The sequence below is a fragment of the Vipera berus genome, assembly GCF_964194415.1.
Source record: "Vipera berus genome assembly, chromosome: Z".
NCBI classification, from domain to species: domain Eukaryota; kingdom Metazoa; phylum Chordata; class Lepidosauria; order Squamata; family Viperidae; genus Vipera; species Vipera berus.
The window spans coordinates 129,533,971-129,553,707 of record NC_138205.1 but is presented as its reverse complement, the minus strand read 5'-3'; the positions used below and the strand labels follow the sequence as shown (position 1 = coordinate 129,553,707).

Genomic DNA, 19,737 nt, shown 5'->3' with positions numbered 1-19,737 from the left:
AGCGAACTAAATCTATCCTCCCTTGAATTCTGTGGACCATTATATAATTCCCAGCAGGTGCTAACTGTTAGATCAGGGGTGTCAAACTCAATTTCATTGAGGGCCGCATCAGCATTGCGGTTGCCCTCAAGGGGCTGGGTGGGCGTGGCCTACTGGGTGGGTGTGGCTAGAGTGTGTATGGCCTACTGGGTGGGCGTGGCCAGCTCTACATCGTTGGCATCAAGGGTGCCTATGGGGGCCTGGGCAGGAGTGGGACAGATCTGAGGGTCTCTGGCAGAAGGAGGGTCTCTGGGCCAGGGCCAAGGCAGTGGGGGCCTTTCCCTCACTGTTTCCAGGATGGCTTCACGGGCCGCATGAAACCACTTTGCGGGCCGGTTCCGGCCCCCGGGCCTTGTGTTTGACATGTCTGTGTTAGATGAAAAGATTCCTGTACAGCATGAGTCCTCAACCCATGACCACAATTGAGCCAAAAATTTCTGTTGCTAAATTTGTAAGTGAGTTTTGCCTCATTTAAGTCCTTTCTCCCCGCAGTTGTTAAGTGAATCACTGTAGTTGCTAAGTTAGTAACACAGTTGTGAAGTGAATCTGGCTTCCCATTGACCTTGTCAGAAGGTCGCAAAAGTTGATCATGTGGCCTTGGGAGACTGCAACCTTTATAAATTTCAGTCTAAGCATCTGAATTTTGATCATCACATGACCATGGGGATCCTGCAACAGTTCTAAGTGTGAAAAATGGTCATGTCACTTTTTTCAATGCCGTTGTAACTTTGAATGGTCACTAAAGGAACAGTTGTAAGTCAAGGACTATCTGTACATAGGCATGATTAGAAATCAGTCAGTTTAATTGGACTTTCACATTGTGGATCTGATCTTTCGCACCCAACCCCAGGAAACACAACTAGACAAACTAACTCTACTTTACTGTAAGGCTACTTGAAAAAAATCTGGCAAGTCTTCAACTCTAGGTAGTCCTTGACTTACAACACTTTGTTTAGTGACTATTCAAAGTTACAACTGCATTGAAAAAAGCCACTTAGGATCAGTCATCATTCTTACGATCATTGCAGCATCCTCATGTTCACATGATTAAAATTCAGGTGCTTGGCAATTGGGATGTGTTTATGATGGTTGCAGTGTCCCAGAGCTCGTACAATCCTGTTTTACAACCTTCTGGCAAGCAGGAAGCCAGATTCACTTCTCAACCGTGTTGCTAAATTAACTTAGCAGCTGTGGCAAGAAGGGTCGTAAAAATGGGACAAAACTCACTTAACAGTTCTTTCGCTTAGCAATGGAAATTTTGGGCTCAATTGTGGTTGTAAGTCGAGGACTGTCTGTATTAACTTCCTGCCGTCCCTTTTAAGTGCTTGATCTGTTGGGGTGGACCCTTCCTATGTTTCTTTCTCTGACCCCTTAAACCACCGAGGGCTCCTGCCTCTCTTATCTAATTGTTTCTTAGGCGTCATTTCCTTCCCTCTTTCCTCAGCGTCATCCACATGTTCCATTAGAACAGGAGTGTCAACTTGCAACGTCACGTGACATGGTGCGACGTATTGCAACTTTTTTTTGCCATTACCGGCAATGGGGTGGGCTCAGTTTCGCTATGATGCATCTGGCCCGCTCCAGATGATCTAATTCAGCAGACCTTTTCAATACTCTCTGTGAGCTTTTCAGCACATCTATTAAGAACTGGAGACTCTAGCATGTACAGATAGTCCACAACTTACGTCCACAGTTGAGCCCAAAATTTCTGTTACTAAATCGGACATTGTTCAGTGGGTTTTGTCCCATTTTAAGACTTTTCTTGCCACGGTTGCTAACCGAATCACTTAAGTTAGTAACCCAGTTGTTAAGCAAATCTGGTTTCCCCACTGACTTTGCTTGCCAGAAGGTTGCAAAAGGGGATCACGTGACCCCAGGACACTGCAACCGTCATAAATATGAGTCAGTTGCCCAGCGTCTGAATTTTGATCACGTGACCATGGGGATGTCACAACGGTCATAAGTGTGAAAGACGGTCATAACTCACTTTTTTCAGTGCTGTTGTAACTTTGAACGGTCACTAAACAAACTGTTGTAAGTTGAGGACTATCTGTACTGATAGAAGAGAATCTCTGTAGCTCTGGGTGGGGGGTCCTTGGTGCTCTCAGAGCTTGATGGGAGACATGTCATGATCCAATTAGGTAACATTACCAGTGCTAGAAAGGAATGGGATTTGCTCTCTATTTATATACAGTGTAAACTCCATTCCGTCTAGCACTGATGCTGCTACCTAGTTGGGTCGTGAAATGTCTGCAGGAAAACAACCAAGCTCAGAGACCACCAATGACCCCACAGTCTTCCTCCTCCTCCTTCTCCTCCTCCTCCTCCTCCTTCTCTTCCTCCTCCTCCTCCTCCTGTCCACCACTCCCTTCTAGCCCTGATGATGTTCCCTAGTTGGGTCATGAAATGTCTGCAAGAAAACCACCAAGCTCAGAGAGCACCAAGGCCCCCACAGTCTTCCTCCTCCTCCTCCTCCTCCTCCTCCTCCTCCTCCTCCTCCTCCTCCTCCTCTCCACAAAGCCCACTCCCTTCTAGAACTAATGATGTTACCTAATTAGGTCATGAAACGTCTGCAAGAAAACCGCCTAGCTCAGAGAGCACCAAGGACTCCCTCAAAGTAACATGTGACAACGCTTGCAATGCCTTTGAACTAACTTTATGTTCGCATCTTTTTTTTAAAAAAAAAACTGTGGTTCCTCCCCAAATGTTGACTTGATCTTTCCCTGTCGCCTCCTGACCAGCTCCGAAGAAGCCCCCATCGCATCCTCCAGCTGACCCAGTGGTGAAAAATAAAACAGAAACCTCAGTGACGTTAGCCTGGTCTCTTCAGAAGATGGACCGGCCTATCCCAATTGACGGCTACCTTGTTGAACGTAAGAAACTGACTGGATTCACATGGCTGAGGTGCCACCAAGCTCTGGTGTCCCAAACTGAGTTTACAGTCAACAACATGACTGAAGAGGCTGACTACCAGTTTCGAGTTTCGGCAGTCAATAAGTATGGCCAAAGTGATTATCTGGAATTTCCTGGAGTCTGGCATCTTGGTAAGTTTTTTTGTTTAGTTCAACAAAGGGGTAATTTTTGGGGTGATGGATGGATTTAGACTTTTCTAGCCACCAATAACCGAAATTCTCAAATATCTTTTACCATGAATATGAATAATATGCTGCAATAATTCCAATGATCAGAAATTTTCTTCTTCTTCTTCTTCTTCTTCTTCTTCTTCTTCTTCTTCTTCTTCTTCTTCTTCTTCTTCTTCTTCTTCTTCTTCTTCTTCTTCTTCTTCTTCTTCTTCTTCTTCTTCTTCTTCTTCTTCTTCTTCTTCTTCTTCTTCTTCTTCTTCTTCTTCATCTTATGCAGAATTTACTTGGGAGGCCGGTGTGTGGTGTAGTTGGTTCACATAGTGTGGTGGGATGGAGGGTTTGTTGTCACTGTGTGTTGGGGGGAGAGAGCACAGGGGGAGGCTCAGCTAATCTCAATGTACACATGTTGTACTTTGACAATAAAGGTTTATTTATTTATTATTTATTTCTTCTTCTTCTTCTTCTTCTTCTTCTTCTTCTTCTTCTTCTTCTTCTCCTCCTCCTCCTCCTCCTCCTCCTCCTCCTCCTCCTCCTCCTCCTCCTTTTCCTTCTCATCGTCATCCTCACCATCCTCATCCTCCTGTTACCTGAATGGGTCATGAAATGTCTGGGAGGGAAGCACCAACCTCAGAGAGCACCAAGGATCCCACAGTTCAATCCTGAGCTACAAATATTCTCTTCTATTGAGAAAAAATTATGCTAAGCTTTGCGCATCATTGTTGTATCCCACAGAACCTACCCTGGCGGTGAAAACCCCTCTGAGAAATGTCGAAGTCGCACCAGGGAGAGATGCAACCTTCACTGTGGACCTCACCACTCCTAGTCCCGGCTTGTGGTATATCAACGGCAATCTCGTGCAGAACAGTGACAAATACATAATTATGAGAAGCAAAGCAAACCACAGTTTAACCATTAAGCGGGTCACCAGTGCTTTCAAGGAGGCGGAGGTGAAATTTGTAGCCAAGGATATTGAAAGCATCGGAAGAGTCACCTTGAAAGGTATTTGCAATATATTCTTTCTTTCTTTCTTTCTTTCTTTCTTTCTTTCTTTCTTTCTTTCTTTCTTTCTTTCTTTCTTTCTTTCTTTCTTTCTTTCTTTCTTTCTTTCTTTCTTCCTTCCTTCCTTCCTTCCTTCCTTCCTTCCTTCTTTCCTTCCTTCCTTCCTTCCTTCCTTCCTTCCTTCCTTCCTTCCTTCCTTCCTTCCTTCCTTCCTTCCTTCCTTCCTTCCTTCCTTCCTTCCTTCTGAGGATGATCTTCAGACCTTAGTTTCAGGAGATCTTTAAGAAGCTGAAATTAAACCATAGTTTCCTAGCTTAAGAAATAATTATTTTTTTATTTTTTTATTTTTTTTAATCCCATTTATATCCCGCCCTTCTCCGAAGACTCAGGGCGGCTTACAATCTAAGCACAATCAATGTGCTTAGCAATAGCCTTCATTCTATGTATATGCCTGCTTATTAGGGCTTTCGCCCCCCCCCCCAAGCGGCATTATTACAAAGTCAGCTTATTGCCCCCAACAATCTGGGTCCTCATGGGCAAACGTGAGTTCGAGAGACAAAGCCAACATGTCAGTTTGGCAAGGGAAGGGTTGGGACGTCCAGAGAGAAGATAGATAGTCAAAATGACAGCCACCACTATGGGTCTGAAGTTCCCCTACTTTTATATGTGGGTTGTGCCTAGGAGTAGTGCTTCCATCATGTGGTTGTGGCTTACCTTGTTGCCTTTTTAGTTTGAGATGAGGTAAAAGAAACAAGGAGACTCAAATTATCCTTCATTGGATACATTGTGAAAAGACTTAAATGTCTGGAGAAGTCCTTAATGCTGGGGAAGGTGGATGGAAAGAGCAGAGGACAACCAGCAGAGAGGTTGAGGGACTCAGCCATAGTGGTGATGGAGGCACTGTTGGGAGACCTGAAGAAACACCAAGCTCCCTTGAGAAGTCCACAGTGCTGAGAAAAGATGAAGGAAAGAGAAAAGTCAGCACTAACATTGAGGGATTCAGATATGGAGGCACTGTTGGGAGACCTGAAGAAGCAAGTTAAGAACTTCTGGGAGAAGGCCTATTTATCTGGACACTAAGGCTGGAAACCAAGTTGATGGCCGATAATCAGTTAATCAACAGAAACATCAAGCTTCCTTGAGAAGTCCACAATGCTGAGAAAGATGGAAGGAAAGAGAAGAACAGCCAGCAGCAACCTTGAGGGACCCAGTCACAGTGGTGTTGGATGCCCTGTTGGGAGACCTGAAGAACCAAGTTAAGGAAAAGTCTTCCTGGAAAAGATCTAGCTGCGTGGACACTAAGGCTGGACTCCAAGTTGATGTCAATCAATCAATCAATCAATCAATCAATCAATCAATCAATCAACAGAAACACCAAGCTCCCTTGAGAAGTCCACAATGCTGTGAAAAGAGAAGAGGATCACTAGGAGTGAGGTGATTTGACTATGTTACTGTGGTGATGGGTGCACCATTGGAAAACATGAAGGATATGGAGACAAATCATTTTAGAAAAGGTCTGTCAATATGGTTGCTGAGAATCTTCACCCACTTGATGGCACATAATTATTCAACATGAAGATCTAACTCTCTGGAAAAGTCCACCACACTGAGAAAAGTGGAAGGAAAGAGAAGAGGAGGGCGAGTAGAAGGTGGATGGACTCAGTTATGGTGGCCATTAATGCCCTATTAGAAGGCCTGAAGAGGCAAGGTGGGTAGAGATCAACCTGGAGGACATCTGTAAAATCACCAAGAGTCAATACCAACTTGATGGAACATAGTCTATCATTCAATGGAAAAAAAAATCAGGATGCTTTGATAACTCCATAATACTGAAAGAGAAAGAAAGAAGTAGAAAGGGAGAACCAGCAGAAGATCAATGTGATGGCCCTGAATGCCCTACTGGAAAACCTGAAGGACCAAGTTGGGTACAGATCAACCTGGAGAAGATCTAGATCAGGCATATATCAAACTTGCGACATCATGTGATGTCACGTGACGTATCAGGACTTTTTTCCCCATTGCCAGCAATGGGGTGGGCATGGTTTCAGCGTGACGAATCCGGCCTGTGGGCCGGCAGTTTGAGATGCCTGATCTAGATGGTCACTAAAAGTCAACACCAATCTGATGGAGCATAATTCCTCAACCAATGAAAAATACCAGATTCCTTAAGAAGTCCACAGTGCTGGGAAACATGAAAGAAAAGAGAAGATCACCAGCAAATCTGAATTTTGTACAAATTTGCATCTTGTCATTCGTACAGTAAAGTACGAATTGAGTAAAGTATGTAATTGAGATAATGCTATTTGCAGGCTTTTTCATCATTTGTGGGATAATGTTATGCAAATTATGCAAAGGACATCCATTCTCCCAATTTCTCTGAGATGTACCATATGTTATGTCAGGCATCAATTCAATAAGTACAGGTAGTCCTTGACTTATAACCACAACTGAGCCCCAAATTTCTGTTGTTAAGCAGGACAGTTGTTAAGTGAGCTGCAACTCATTTTATGACCTTTTTGGCCACAGTTAAGTGTATCACTTCAGTTGTTAAGTGAATTATGTGTTTATTAAGTGAATCTGGTTTCCCCCTAAGACTTTGCTTGTCAGAAGCCAGCTTACAAATAATGATCACATGATCCCAGAAGAGTGGAATTGTCATAAATACAGTTAGTCCTTGACTTATGACCACAATTGAGCCCAAAATTTATGTTGCTAAGTGAGACATTTGTTAAGTACGTTTTGCTCATTTTATGACTTTCCTTGCCACGTTTGTTAAATAAATTATTGCGGTTGTTAAGTGAGTCACAGGACTGTAAAGTGAATCTGGCTTCCCCATTGACTTTGCTTGTCAGAAGTTTGCAAAAGGGGATCCCGTGATCCCGGGACACTGCAACCGTCATAAGTATGAGTCAGTTGCCAAGCATCTGAATGTAAATCCTGTGACCACAAGGATGCTGCAATGGTTATAAGTATGGAAAATGGTCATGTCACTTTTTCCAGTGCCATTAAATGGTCACTAAATGAATGGTTGTATGTCAAGGACAGAAAGGGATGCGGTGGGTCAGTGGGTTAGGACGCTGAGCTTGTCGATCAGAAGGTCGGCAGTTTGGCGGGTCGAATCCCGAGTGCCGCGTAGCAGAGTGAGCGCCTGTTACTCGTCCCAGCTTCTGCCAACCTAGCAGTTCTAAAGCACGTCAAAATGCAAGTAGAAAAATAGGGACGACTATGGTGGGAAGGTAACAGCGTTTCATGCGCCTTTGGCGTCTAGTCATGCCGGCCACATGACCACGGATACGTCCTCGGACAAGCGCTGGCTCTATGGCTTTGAAACAGAGATGAGCACCTTCTCCCTAGAGTTGAAAACGACTAGCACGCATGTGCGGGGGAACCTTTACCTTTACCCTATGTCAAGGACAACCTGTATCTCTACGTTGGGGTGACTGGGATGAGACAAAGGATCTGATGACATCACTTATCACAATGTCAGTGGACTAATGACCTAATTTGCTCTTGTCCTTTTGTCCAGTGACACTGGGACACATTCAATGTCATTGCATTTGTGTCAGATGTCCATTCCACTGAGTTTCATCCCTCTTTTTCTAGATGAAGTGGCCATGTTTGTTAACGACTCAGCCCCAGGGATTTCGGTCAACCTTCATGAGAAGTTTGAGCTGGTCTGTGAGGTGTCCTCGGCCACGGATGCAGTCCTGTGGAAAAAGGGGAAGAAAGACATCAAGCCAGACCAAAGGGTGACATTTTCCGTTCAGGGAAAACAGCGAAAACTTATTGTCCAAAATGCCATCAAGGAAGATGAAGGGGTTTATTGCTGCGAATCAAAAGATGACCAACTAACCTTCCAGGTGGAGGTTAAAGGTAAGAAACGGTCTAAATGCTTCCTTTCAAAAATCTCTGCATAGATAGTCCTCGAATTAGCACCGCAATTGAGTCCAACAAGGCTGTTGCTAAGGGAGACGTTTGTTAAGTGAGTTTTGCCCTATTTTACGACCTTTGCTGCTACAGTTAAGAGAATCCCTGTAGTTGTTAAGTTAGTCACGTAGTTGTTAAGAAAATCTAGCTTCTCCATTGATTTTGCTTTCAAAAGGTCACTAAAAGTGATCATGTGACAACCCCCCCCAAAGACACTGCAACCATCATAAATATGAGCCAGTTGCCAGCTGTCTGAATTCTATTCACGTGACCAGGGGGATGCTGCAGTGGTCGTTTTAACTAGACAAACGGTTGTAAATCGAGGACTACCTGTAATATAGTCATCTGCATATATTTTCCTAAGCCATTGCATGGAAATAGCTGACTATGATGCTGTTGTGGTTTTGAATTTCCAGCTCGGTGCTTTGACAGTTTCAAGGCAGTGATCATGTGCCGGGGCAATTGGATATTTTGGGGGTGGCATTTGTGGATCCAGAGATAATGAACTCACCAGTAACTAAAGGGATTTTAAGCTTTATTACTGTAATAGCTGAAACAACCTGTAGATCTCTATGTATCAGTCAAAGCAACTATACGCTTCGCTTTTCCCTGACCAACAACCACGCAATTTGCAAGAACGGCATTTTAGGGCAGAAAGTCAACCAAGACTTCCAAGAGGGATAAAATCAAGAAAGGAAAATAGGTAAGAGAAAACTGGTCTAGTGGTTAACACATAGGGCTAGAAAGCAAGAGACTGTGAGTTCAAGTCCTGCCTTAGCTGTTATGTATTAGGCTTTTTAGGAACACCTAAGCTTTGTATAAGAGTCACCACCAGGAGGCGTTGAACTGTAACTGTTTTGGCAGGAAGCAGTTTCGGCGGGAAACAGAGGTTCAATCTGATTGGTTATATAAAGAGGGCAGGTAGCCCCTATTCCCCAATACGGTCACTTCCACCTAATAAAGAGCTGTTATGCTGTACTCATCGGCCTGGCGTCCTTCCTACTCCAGAACCCAGTACACAACATTAGCCATGAAAGCTGGCTAGGTGACTTTGGGCCAATCTTTCTAGAAGATGATGAATTCTAGTCCCAATTTAGGCATGAAAGCCAGCAGGGAGACTTTAGATCAATCTCCAGGAGATGATGAGTTCTAGTCCCGCCTTAGGCCTGAAAACCAGCTGGGTGACTTGAGTCAGTCCCTCTCTCTCAGTCCATCCCACCTCACAGGATTGTTGTGGGGAAAGTAGTAGTAGGAAGACACGTTAGATATGTTTGCTGCCTTGCGTTATTTGTAAAAAGAATAAAGGCAGAATACAAATGAATGAATGTATACATACATACATACATACATAAAGCTGAGTCTTGACTGAAACACATGATTTATCTCCTACTTGAGCAGGGGGTTGGACTAGAAGGCCTCCAGGGTCCCTTCCAACTCTGTTATTCTGTTATTCTTCACCCCAGAGCCCGCAGAGGTCTTTTTCGGCAAGGAGAAAGTCCAGAAAGAAATCAGAGCTATTCTTTCTGAAAACGCCTTTCTCAGCTGCGAAGTAGCCCAGCCCACAATGGAAGTGAGATGGTTCAAGGATGGGAAACTCATCACCCCCAGTAAGAAATTCAAGATTGAAACGGAAGGGAAATCTCGCTGGCTGATTATCCGACAAGTTGACAGGAAGGATGGTGGTCAATACACCTGCGAAGCAGATGGCCAGAAACTGGCTTTCAAAGTGATTGTAACAGGTAAAAAATTTGATTTTCCTGTGGCACTGTGAATATAATAATAATAATAATAATAATACCGCCCTTCTCCCGAAGGACTCAGGGCGGTGTACAGGGCAATACAATAAAATACAATATATAAAAATTAAAAGATATTAAATATAGGTCGTCCTTGACTCACAACAGTTTGTTCAGTCACTGTTTGAAGTTACATTACTAAAAAATGGGACTTACGACCATTTTTAATACTTACGACCATCGCAGTATCTCCATGGTCATGTGATCAAAATTCAGATGTTTGGCAGTTGGCAATGTATTTATGCCAGATTTACTTAACAACTGGGTGATTAACTTAACAACTGCAGTGATTCACTTAATAACTGTGGCAAGAAAGATCATAAAGTGGGGCAAAATTTACTTAATTGTCTAGCTTAGTAATAGAAATGTTGGACCCAATTGTGATCGTAAGTTGAGGACTACCTATATTGTGATTCAGATATTAAGGAGAACTTCTGCAAGATGAGAAAAATAGACATGACTGTATCTTATAGGCCCTAGAAAACAGAAATTACCCTAATTTTTTCTAAATTTCATGATTTTATACAATCAGAAGCTGAGGTGGCATTTGCCAAAGAGGCAAATATCTAGATGTAGGATGACCTATCTTAGCTAGTATAGAATATGTTGATTGGACCTTCTTGAAACTCAGAACTTTACTTTTAAATGAAAATGACCAAATGTCCTAAAGAGAAACTGAATTAAGATGTTTTGTCCATTCCTTCCACTATTAGATAGAGAGGTTGAGGAGATATTTGTCAACCAGAAGATGATCCAGAAGGACATCAAGAGTGTGGCTTCAGAGACCATCTCTCTAAGCTGTGAGGTGGCCCAAGCTAAGACAGACGTCAGATGGTTCAAAGATGGGAAGCTGATCACTGACACCAAGAAGTTCAAAGTAGAAGAACAAGGTGGATCCCGTTGTCTGGTTGTTCAACAGGTGGAGAAGAAAGATGCAGGTGAATATACCTGCGAAGCCGATGGCCAGAAGCTCACCTTCAAAGTCACAGTGGCAGGTACAACCACTTTTATATTCTCTACATCTCCCATAGAGTTAAAATGGTCAAATCAATCCATTTTTGGTTGATTGTTCAGAGGAGCACTCAGAAGCTGTAACAGAACAGCTTCAAGGTACGTCATTATGAAAGTTTGCTTCTGCAAACAGTTTTGAGTAGCCTAGAACTATATTTCTATTATCCATATTTTATGTAGGATGAAATTTGGTGGTACTTCAACACCACCATAAAATTTGATCAATGTTAGACAACAGTGAAAACAGGAGAACTGTAATTAAATATGGATGTTGTTCATCTTCTAAATAATGTTTTTATTATCTGGATTGTTTGGTTGAGGGCTTAAAGCTTCAGGAGGAGTTTGACAACAAAGAACATTCATATGGATGATGATCACACCTTATGGACCAAGAGATGTATAGAGGATAGCTCATTCCTGAAGTTCCTTACTTTAACTTTTAAGGGAAGAGACAAAACCTCCCAAAATAAATGTGTCTTGTCTTATGCTTCTACTCCTAGATGAAAAAGTTAAGGAAGTCTTTGTCAACAAGGAGAAGGTCCAGAAGGATATCAAAGCTGTAGCTTCAGAGGACATCTCTCTCAGCTGTGAGGTGGCCCAGGCCAAGACGGAAGTCAAATGGTTCAAGGATGGAAAATTGATTACCTCCAACAAGAAATTCAAGGTAGAAGCAGAAGACAGATCCCATCATCTGGTTGTTCAACAGGTGGAGAAGAAAGATGCAGGTGAATACACCTGTGAAGCAGATGGCCAGATGCTGAACTTCCAAGTAACCGTAACAGGTAGGGAAAAAACCCCTTGGTCTTCTCCTTCATCATCATATTTCCAGACTTAAGTAGCAAATCTTTCTATGATGAAAGAAATTAATAGATATTTTTATGTTTTGACCTATCACAAATAGATTTGCTTCTGGGTCCAATTCAAGGTGCTGTTTGTCACCTTCAAAGCCTACATGGCTTAAGGCCAGGTTATCTGAAGGACTGTCTTTTCCCAGTGACATCTACCTGATCCACAAACCAGGGAGGCAGGGGAAGTTATGGGTTCTCTCTCTTAAGAAGGTCCATCTGGTGGGACACAGAAGTAGGGCCTTCTCCGTGGTGGCTTCCTCCATTTTTTTTATTTACTTATATCTACCTGACCCACCAGAACAAGGAGGGTTAATAGAAAATAACAACTGCCGTCAGAATGAAGCAATTAGTGAAAATTTCTGCCTCTCTCCTTCCCTCACAAGATAAAGAAGTTAAGGAAGTCTTTGTCAACAAGGAGAAGGTCCAGAAGGATATCAAAGCTGTAGCTTCAGAGGACATCTCTCTCAGCTGTGAGGTGGCCCAGGCCAAGACGGAAGTCAAATGGTTCAAGGATGGAAAATTGATTACCTCCAACAAGAAATTCAAGGTAGAAGCAGAAGACAGATCCCATCATCTGGTTGTTCAACAGGTGGAGAAGAAAGATGCAGGTGAATACACCTGTGAAGCAGATGGCCAGATGCTGAACTTCCAAGTAACCGTAACAGGTAGCGAAAAAACCCCTTGGTCTTCTCCTTCATCATCATATTTCCAGACTTAAGTAGCAAATCTTTCTATGATGAAAGAAATTAATAGATATTTTTATGTTTTGACCTATCACAAATAGATTTGCTTCTGGGTCCAATTCAAGGTGCTGTTTGTCACCTTCAAAGCCTACATGGCTTAAGGCCAGGTTATCTGAAGGACTGTCTTTTCCCAGTGACATCTACCTGATCCACAAACCAGGGAGGCAGGGGAAGTTATGGGTTCTCTCTCTTAAGAAGGTCCATCTGGTGGGACACAGAAGTAGGGCCTTCTCCGTGGTGGCTTCCTCCATTTTTTTTTATTTACTTATATCTACCTGACCCACCAGAACAAGGAGGGTTAATAGAAAATAACAACTGCCGTCAGAATGAAGCAATTAGTGAAAATTTCTGCCTCTCTCCTTCCCTCACCAGATAAAGAAGTTGAGGAGATGTTTGTCAACAAGGAGAAGGCCCAGAAGGAGATCAAGGCTGTGGCTTCAGAGGACATCTCTCTCAGCTGTGAGGTGGCCCAGTCCAAGACAGATGTCAAGTGGTTCAAGGATGGAAAATTGATCACCTCCAACAAGAAATTCAAGATGGAAGCAGAAGGCAGATCCCGGCGTCTGGTTGTCCAACAGGTGGAGAAGAAAGATGGAGGTGAATACACCTGTGAAGCCGATGGCCAGAAACTCACCTTCACAGTAACTGTAGCAGGTAGGAAAAGAGATTGCCTTTTTTTTAATTAGATTTATATACCGCCCCTCTCCAAGGACTTTTGAAATACTTTTGAAGTATTTATTGTCCTATTTCAGGATACAGACATAGTCAGGGTGTCATCACACTGGCAAAAATAAATAGGTTTTTTTTGGATTGCAGAAACTGTACCAAGAAAGTTTTTTATTATTATTAACATCAGCCACTGTTATCTAAAATGGCTACTGTCTAGGCTGGATCTCCTTCAAGCTCAAAACTTTAGCTGAAAAGGAAAATGCCAAATTGATCTAAAGAGAAAGTGAATTAAGTGATTTGTCCATTTCTTCCACCATTAGAGAGAAAAGTTGAGGAGATGTTTGCCAACAAGGAGAAGGTCCAGAAGAACATCAAGTCTGTGGCTTCAGAGAATGTCTCTCTCAGCTGCGAGGTGACCCAGGCCAAAACGAACGTCAAGTGGTTCAAAGATGGGAAACTGGTGACCTCCAGCAAGAAATTCAAGGTAGAAGCCGAAGGCCAATCCCGGCGTCTGGTTATCCAACAGGTGGAGAAGAAAGATGGAGGCGAATACACCTGTGATGCCGATGGCCAGAAACTCTCCTTCAAAGTCACAATTGCAGGTACGAACACCTCGTAGCTTCCTCACATGTATAGAGATAAAAGTGACCAAACCAATATTATTTTTTATTGATTGTTCAAAAGAACTCTTAACAGAACAGCCTCAAATTGTGTCCACACCAACGTGTTTTTCTGCAAATAGTTTTCCTTGTGCAAGGATATACACGTCGTCCTTCACTTGCAACAATTCATTTAGTGACCATTTGAAGTTAGAACGGCCCTGAAAAATGTCACTTATGACTGTTTTTACAACTGTTGTGGCATCCCCATAGTCACATGATCAAAATTCAGACGCTTGGCAGCTGATTCATTTTTATGACAGTTGCAGTGTCCCAGAATCATGTGATCACCTTTTGCGACTTTCTTACAAGCCAGAATCACTTAACAACTATATTACTTACTTAACAACTGCGGTGATTCTCTTAACAATTGTGGCAAGAAAGGTCGTAGTGGGACAAAATTCACTCAACAACTGTCTTGCGAAGCAACAGAAATTTTGGTCTCAAATGTGGGTGTAAGTCGAGGACTACCTGTATTTTTGTTTTATTCTTCCTATTACGTGTAGGTGGACATCTGTTCAAAATCTGAACATGATGGAGAAATTTCATCAGTGTCAGATAGCCCTAAAATCATTAGAAAAAAAGCTGAATAAGAATTCGGTTAACTTCTAAATCCTGTTTTAAATTTCTTTGATGGCTTTGTCATGTTTTCTATGTCATGCTCCAGTAGTTGAGGAGATGTTGGTCAACAAGGAGAAGATCCAGAAGATATCAATGTTAGACTAAAGAAGGATACTTGGAGCAGTAACTAAATATGATATTTTTTTAACTTCAAAAGTTTTTTCCCCCCTCTTGGTCAAGATTTGGAAGCTGGTGTTTGCCAAGGAGACAAACATCCAGATGTAGGATGACCTATTTTAGATGGTATACTATAGAATATGTAAGTTGGACCTTTGTGAAGCTTAGAACTTTAGCTGTAAAGGAATATGAGAAAATATCCTAAAGAGAAAGTGAATTAAGATGCTTTCTCCATTCCTTCCACCATTAGATAGAGAAGCTGAGGAGATATTTGTCAACAAGGAGAAGGCCCAGAAGGACATCAAGGCCATGGCTTCAGAGAACGTCTCTCTCAGTTGTGAGGTGGCCCAGGCCAAGACAGAAGTCAAGTGGTTCAAGGATGGGAAACTGGTCACTTCCAACAAGAAATTCAAGGTGGAAGCTGAAGGCAGAACCCGGCGTCTGGTTATTCAACAGGTGGAGAAGAAAGATGGAGGCGAATATACCTGTGAAGCTGATAGTCAAAAACTTACTTTCAAAGTTGCGGTTGCAGGTACAAACAACTTTATGCTTTCCTTTACATCTTCCTAAATGTTAAGATAGTAAAAGGTAAAGGTTCCCCCGCACACGCGTGCTAGTCGTTTCCGACTCTAGGGGCCGGTGCTCATCTCCGTTTCAAAGCCGAAGAGCCGGCACTTGTCCGAGGACGTCTCCGTGGTCATGTGGCCGGCATGACTAGATGCCAAAGGCGCACGAAACGCTGTTACCTTCCCATCGGAGTGGTCCCTATTTTTTACTTGCATTTTTACGTGCTTTTGAACTGCAAGGTTGGCAGAAGCTGGGACGAGTAACAGGCGCTCACTCTGTTACGTGGCACTCGGGATTCGACCCCTAAACTGCCGACCTTCTGATCAACAATCTCAGTGTCCTAACCCACTGAGCCACACCGTGTCACTTGGTGGAGCAGTGGGCTAATGCCTCCTTAAGTAACACCAGCTGCCTGCAATTAGTGCAGGTTCGCATCCCACCAGGCTCAAGGTTGACTCAAGCCTTCCATCCTTCCGAGGTAGGTAAAATGAGGACCCAGATTGTTGGGGGCAATTAAGCTGACTTTGTAATAATGCCGCTTGGGGTGTGTGTGAAAGCCCTAATAAGCAGGCCTATACATAGAATGAAGGCTACTGCTAAGTTTGTAAGCCGCCCTGAGTCTTCAGAGAAGGGCGGGATATAAATGGAATTAAAATAAAATAAAAAATAAATAATGTTAAGATAAAGGTGGTAAAAAAATCGTGGTTTTTTTGCTGATTGTTCCATTGGGTTCTAAGAGAACAGATAGGTCAGTGCAAAGATTTGTTTCTAAAAAGAGTTTTAATCAGCACAGTTGCTATAGATCTACTATGCATAGTACATATAGCTACTAGGAATCTAGCTGATGTTGAACCTAGCAGCAAAATTTAATCAGTGTTGGACATCAAAAGAAATAATAAATATAGTTGAATAAGCTTAACTGCAACTGAACAATACCTTGATTAAAACAATATTTTAATGAAGGAACTATGAAGGAGAAAACATCTGTCCCACGGTAACTGACAGGAAAAACCAAATCCCCCTCCCTTCTAGCCCTGATGGTGGTATGTAGTTTGGTTATGAAATGTCTGCAAACAAACCACCAAGCGTAGAGAGCACCAAGGACCCCATAGTCGTCGTCGTCGTCCTCCTCCTCCTCCTCCTCCTCCTCCTCCTCCTCCTCCTCCTCCTCCTCCACCTCCTCCTCCTCCCTGGTTTTATTACCTAGTTGAAAACATCTGGAATGAAAACAACCAAGCTTAGAGAACAGCCAGGATCCCACAAAGGAATGATGTGTGGAATGTATTGATTGGATTTGCACCTTCTGATGTTCATAATTTTAGTCATTAAGAGAAATGACCAAATGCCTGGAAGAGAAAGTGAATGAACGTGTCTTGCTTGTCCTTTCACTACTAGATAGAGAAGCTGAGGAGATGTTTGCCAACAAGGAGAAGATCCAGAAGGACATCAAGGCCGTGGCTTCAGAGAACGTCTCTCTCAGTTGTGAGGTGGCCCAGGCCAAGACAGAAGTCAAGTGGTTCAAGGATGGGAAACTGGTCACCTCCAGCAAGAAATTCAAGGTGGAAGCTGAAGGCAGATCCCGGCGTCTGGTTGTTCAACAGGTGGAGAAGAAAGATGGAGGTGAATACACCTGTGAAGCCAATGGCCAGAAGCTGAACTTCAAAGTCACCGTTGCAGGTATGAAAATATTTTGCATACTAATAGAAGAGAATTGTCAGTTGCCACCTCACACTTCCGCTTCACAATCATTCAATGTCAAGTGCCATGAACTCAAGGGTGGGGGCTGGATGGGAGGGAGGAGGCTTTGAGGGAAATGAAAGTTCAATGTATTTGTCCAAGATCGGCTTCAAGGTCAACCAGCTGGAAACTGAACGGAGATGCATACCAAACCTACACCTGAAGTGACCGTTCTGAAAACATCTTACTTGAATTTGATTGGATATGATGGGGGGCAGTGATGGGAGAGGGACGCTCAGGATGCTGAGCTTGTCGATCAAAAGGTTGGCAGTTTGGCGGGTCGAATCCCGAGTGTCGTGTAACAGAGTGAGCGCCTGTTACTCGTCCCAGCTTCTGCCAACCTAGCAGTTCGAAAGCACGTAAAAATGCAAGTAGAAAAATAGGGACCACTCCGGTGGGAAGGTCACAGCGTTCCGTGCGCCTTTGGCGTCTAGTCATGCCGGCCACATGACCACGGAGACGTCCTCGGACAAGCACTGGCTCTTCGGCTTTGAAACGGAGATGAGCACCGGCCCCTAGAGTCGGAAACGACTAGCACGCATGTGCGGGGGAACCTTTACCTTTAACCTTTAGTGATGGGAGGCAATGAAGGTGAGGGAAAAGTTAGACTTGGGGATTTGGGCCTATGAGTTTCAGTTCTGGCTATGCACTACTGTAATTCACTTGACCTTTAATAAACTATACCTTTCCCAATACATGGAGTTAAGGATTGTTCTTTCTTAGAAGCTTAAGCTGAGGCAGAGAAGAATATTTGTAGCTCAGGGCTGAAATGTCTTTGGCGTTCTCTGAGCTTGGGGGTTTTCTTGCAGGTGTTCCATCTGCCCAACTGAGTAACATCATTTGTACTAATCAACCATCAGTGGACACATAGAAATAAACTACATTTACATACCATTCAAAAGACAATAAAAAAGCTAAGAAGGAAACAGAAAGACTAGAATGCATGCTCTCCACCAGCTGACTTTGAGATAAGCAGGAATTAACACCAGACAAACCATCAATTGGAAAACAATACTTTAAGCAAAGACAAAACCATACACCCACCCTATACACTACTGTATGTAAACAGGGAGAAAACCCCACTCCCTTCTAGCACTGATGATGTTCCCTAGCTGGGTCATGAAAGGTCTGCAAGAAAATAACCAAGCTCAGAGAGCACCAAGCACCTTCATATTTTTCATACTTTTAGAATTAATCTTTTGCATATTTAGGCATTTCATTTCCAAATGCTTCAGTCACGGCTGTTTTGGAAGTAATCATTTATGCTAGCCCTAGATTTAGTTATTTAGCATATGGCATCTACAGAAGTCATGCAATTGCTGATATAAAGGTAAAAGATCCCCTGCGGATTTTACTCTGCTATACTGTATTGGAGGGGATGGTGTTCATTTGTGTTTCAAGGCCATTGAGCCAATGCTGTCCCAGGATATTTCTGCAGTCATGTGGCCAGCATGACGTCATGGAGTGTTGTTATTTTTCCACCAAAGTGATACCAAAGTGGTGCTGGAAAGCCAGCAGCCCAGGTTTGAGACCCGAGCCCTACATGATGGGGTGAGTTCCTGTCCTTGCCTCAGCTCCTGCCAACCTAGCAGTTCAAAAGCAAGCAAATGCGAATAGATAAATAATCACTGATATACAACACTAATAAAACACATTAGGCATGCAGACACAAGTATAAATAAAGCAAATAGCCCTAGATGAGAAGATAGGAATTCTACAAGAATAAAAGAGGATCACACTGCTTTTCTTTCCCTGTTAAGCTATCATGAGCCTTGGTGGAGCAGTGGGCTAATGCCTCCTTAAGTAACACCAGCTGCCTGCAATTAGTGCAGGTTCGAGTCCCACCAGGCTCCAGGTTGACTCAGCCTTCCATCCTTCCGAGGTAGGTAAAATGAGGACCCAGATTGTTGGGGGCAATTAAGCTGACTTTGTAATAATGCCGCTTGGGGTGTGTGTGAAAGCCCTAATAAGCAGGCATAGACATAGAATGAAGGCTACTGCTAAGCTTGTAAGCCGCCCTGAGTCTTCGGAGAAGGGCGGGATATAAATGGAATTAAAATAAAATAAAAAATAAAAAAAAGATGAGAAAGAAAAATGAAGTCATAATGCTCTTCTGTTAAGTAAAATGCATTGGCCTCGTTTGTGCTCATATGTGCTACAAATATTTTATTTATTTATGAATTTATGAATCAAGGGACATGAAAAAAGCAACTGCATTTTAAGCTTAATAGCATGGCTACAAAGGATAGCCAAAATAGTTACTTTGAAATATTTTAGGAAATCTGACTCCCCCCACTTCAATCATACGTTTTTCAGAGGATTCTTGACATAACATGTGAAAAACAGAGTAATATCCATACGTCTAATTGATTTATTGAACAGGTACTTCTCGACTTACAACCACAACTGAGCCCAAAATTTATGTTGATAAGTGAGAAATTTGTTAAGTGAATTTTGCCCCATTTTACCACCTTTCTTGCCACAGTTGTTAAGTGAATGACTGCAGTTGTTAAATTAGTAGCATGGTTGTCAAGTGAATCTGGCTTTCCCTGGTGACTTTGCTTGTCAGAAGGTCACAAAAGGGGTTTACATGACCCTAGGACATTGTGAACATCACAGATATGAACCAAATTTCTGAATTTTAAACAGGTGACTGTGGGGATGCTGCAATGGTCGTAAGTGTGAAAAATGGTCATAAGTCATTTTTTCAGTGCCATTGTAACTCAGAATGAACTGTTTGTTGTAAGTTGATGATTACCTGTATTGTGAAGTCTCCTTATGATTCTACAGGTAGTCCTCATCTTACAACTATTTGTTTAACAACTGTTCAAAGTTACAACATCACTGAAAAAAGTAAGTTATGGCCAGTCCTCGCAATTATGACTGTCCTAGCATCCCTATGGTCATGTGATCAAAATTTG

The 19,737-nt window shown here is 42.8% G+C and overlaps 1 protein-coding gene and 1 long non-coding RNA gene across 11 annotated transcripts in view; one reads left to right on the top strand and one right to left on the bottom strand.

Annotated features, from left to right (window-relative positions):
- Positions 1-2,440, bottom strand: part of LOC308677644 — a 792,073-nt gene extending 789,633 nt beyond the window's left edge. Inside the window, exon 1 of the long non-coding RNA XR_014028542.1 lies at positions 2,405-2,440. This is a non-coding gene — a long non-coding RNA (uncharacterized lncRNA). The remainder of the gene's footprint in view (positions 1-2,404) is intronic.
- Positions 1-19,737, top strand: part of OBSCN (obscurin, cytoskeletal calmodulin and titin-interacting RhoGEF) — a 246,317-nt gene that overhangs the window by 23,690 nt on the left and 202,890 nt on the right. For all 10 annotated transcript variants that reach the window (XR_014028536.1, XM_081344177.1, XM_081344174.1 and 7 more), the window contains exons 5-15: positions 2,781-3,083; positions 3,855-4,121; positions 7,725-7,994; positions 9,512-9,787; positions 10,558-10,839; positions 11,356-11,637; positions 12,087-12,368; positions 12,819-13,100; positions 13,436-13,717; positions 14,763-15,044; positions 16,475-16,756. Coding sequence is in view for 9 of the 10 variants with exons in the window: in XM_081344177.1 (XP_081200303.1) it covers positions 2,781-3,083; positions 3,855-4,121; positions 7,725-7,994; positions 9,512-9,787; positions 10,558-10,839; positions 11,356-11,637; positions 12,087-12,368; positions 12,819-13,100; positions 13,436-13,717; positions 14,763-15,044; positions 16,475-16,756 (3,090 nt within the window). In the remaining variant the exon portion in view is untranslated. The remainder of the gene's footprint in view (positions 1-2,780; positions 3,084-3,854; positions 4,122-7,724; positions 7,995-9,511; positions 9,788-10,557; positions 10,840-11,355; positions 11,638-12,086; positions 12,369-12,818; positions 13,101-13,435; positions 13,718-14,762; positions 15,045-16,474; positions 16,757-19,737) is intronic.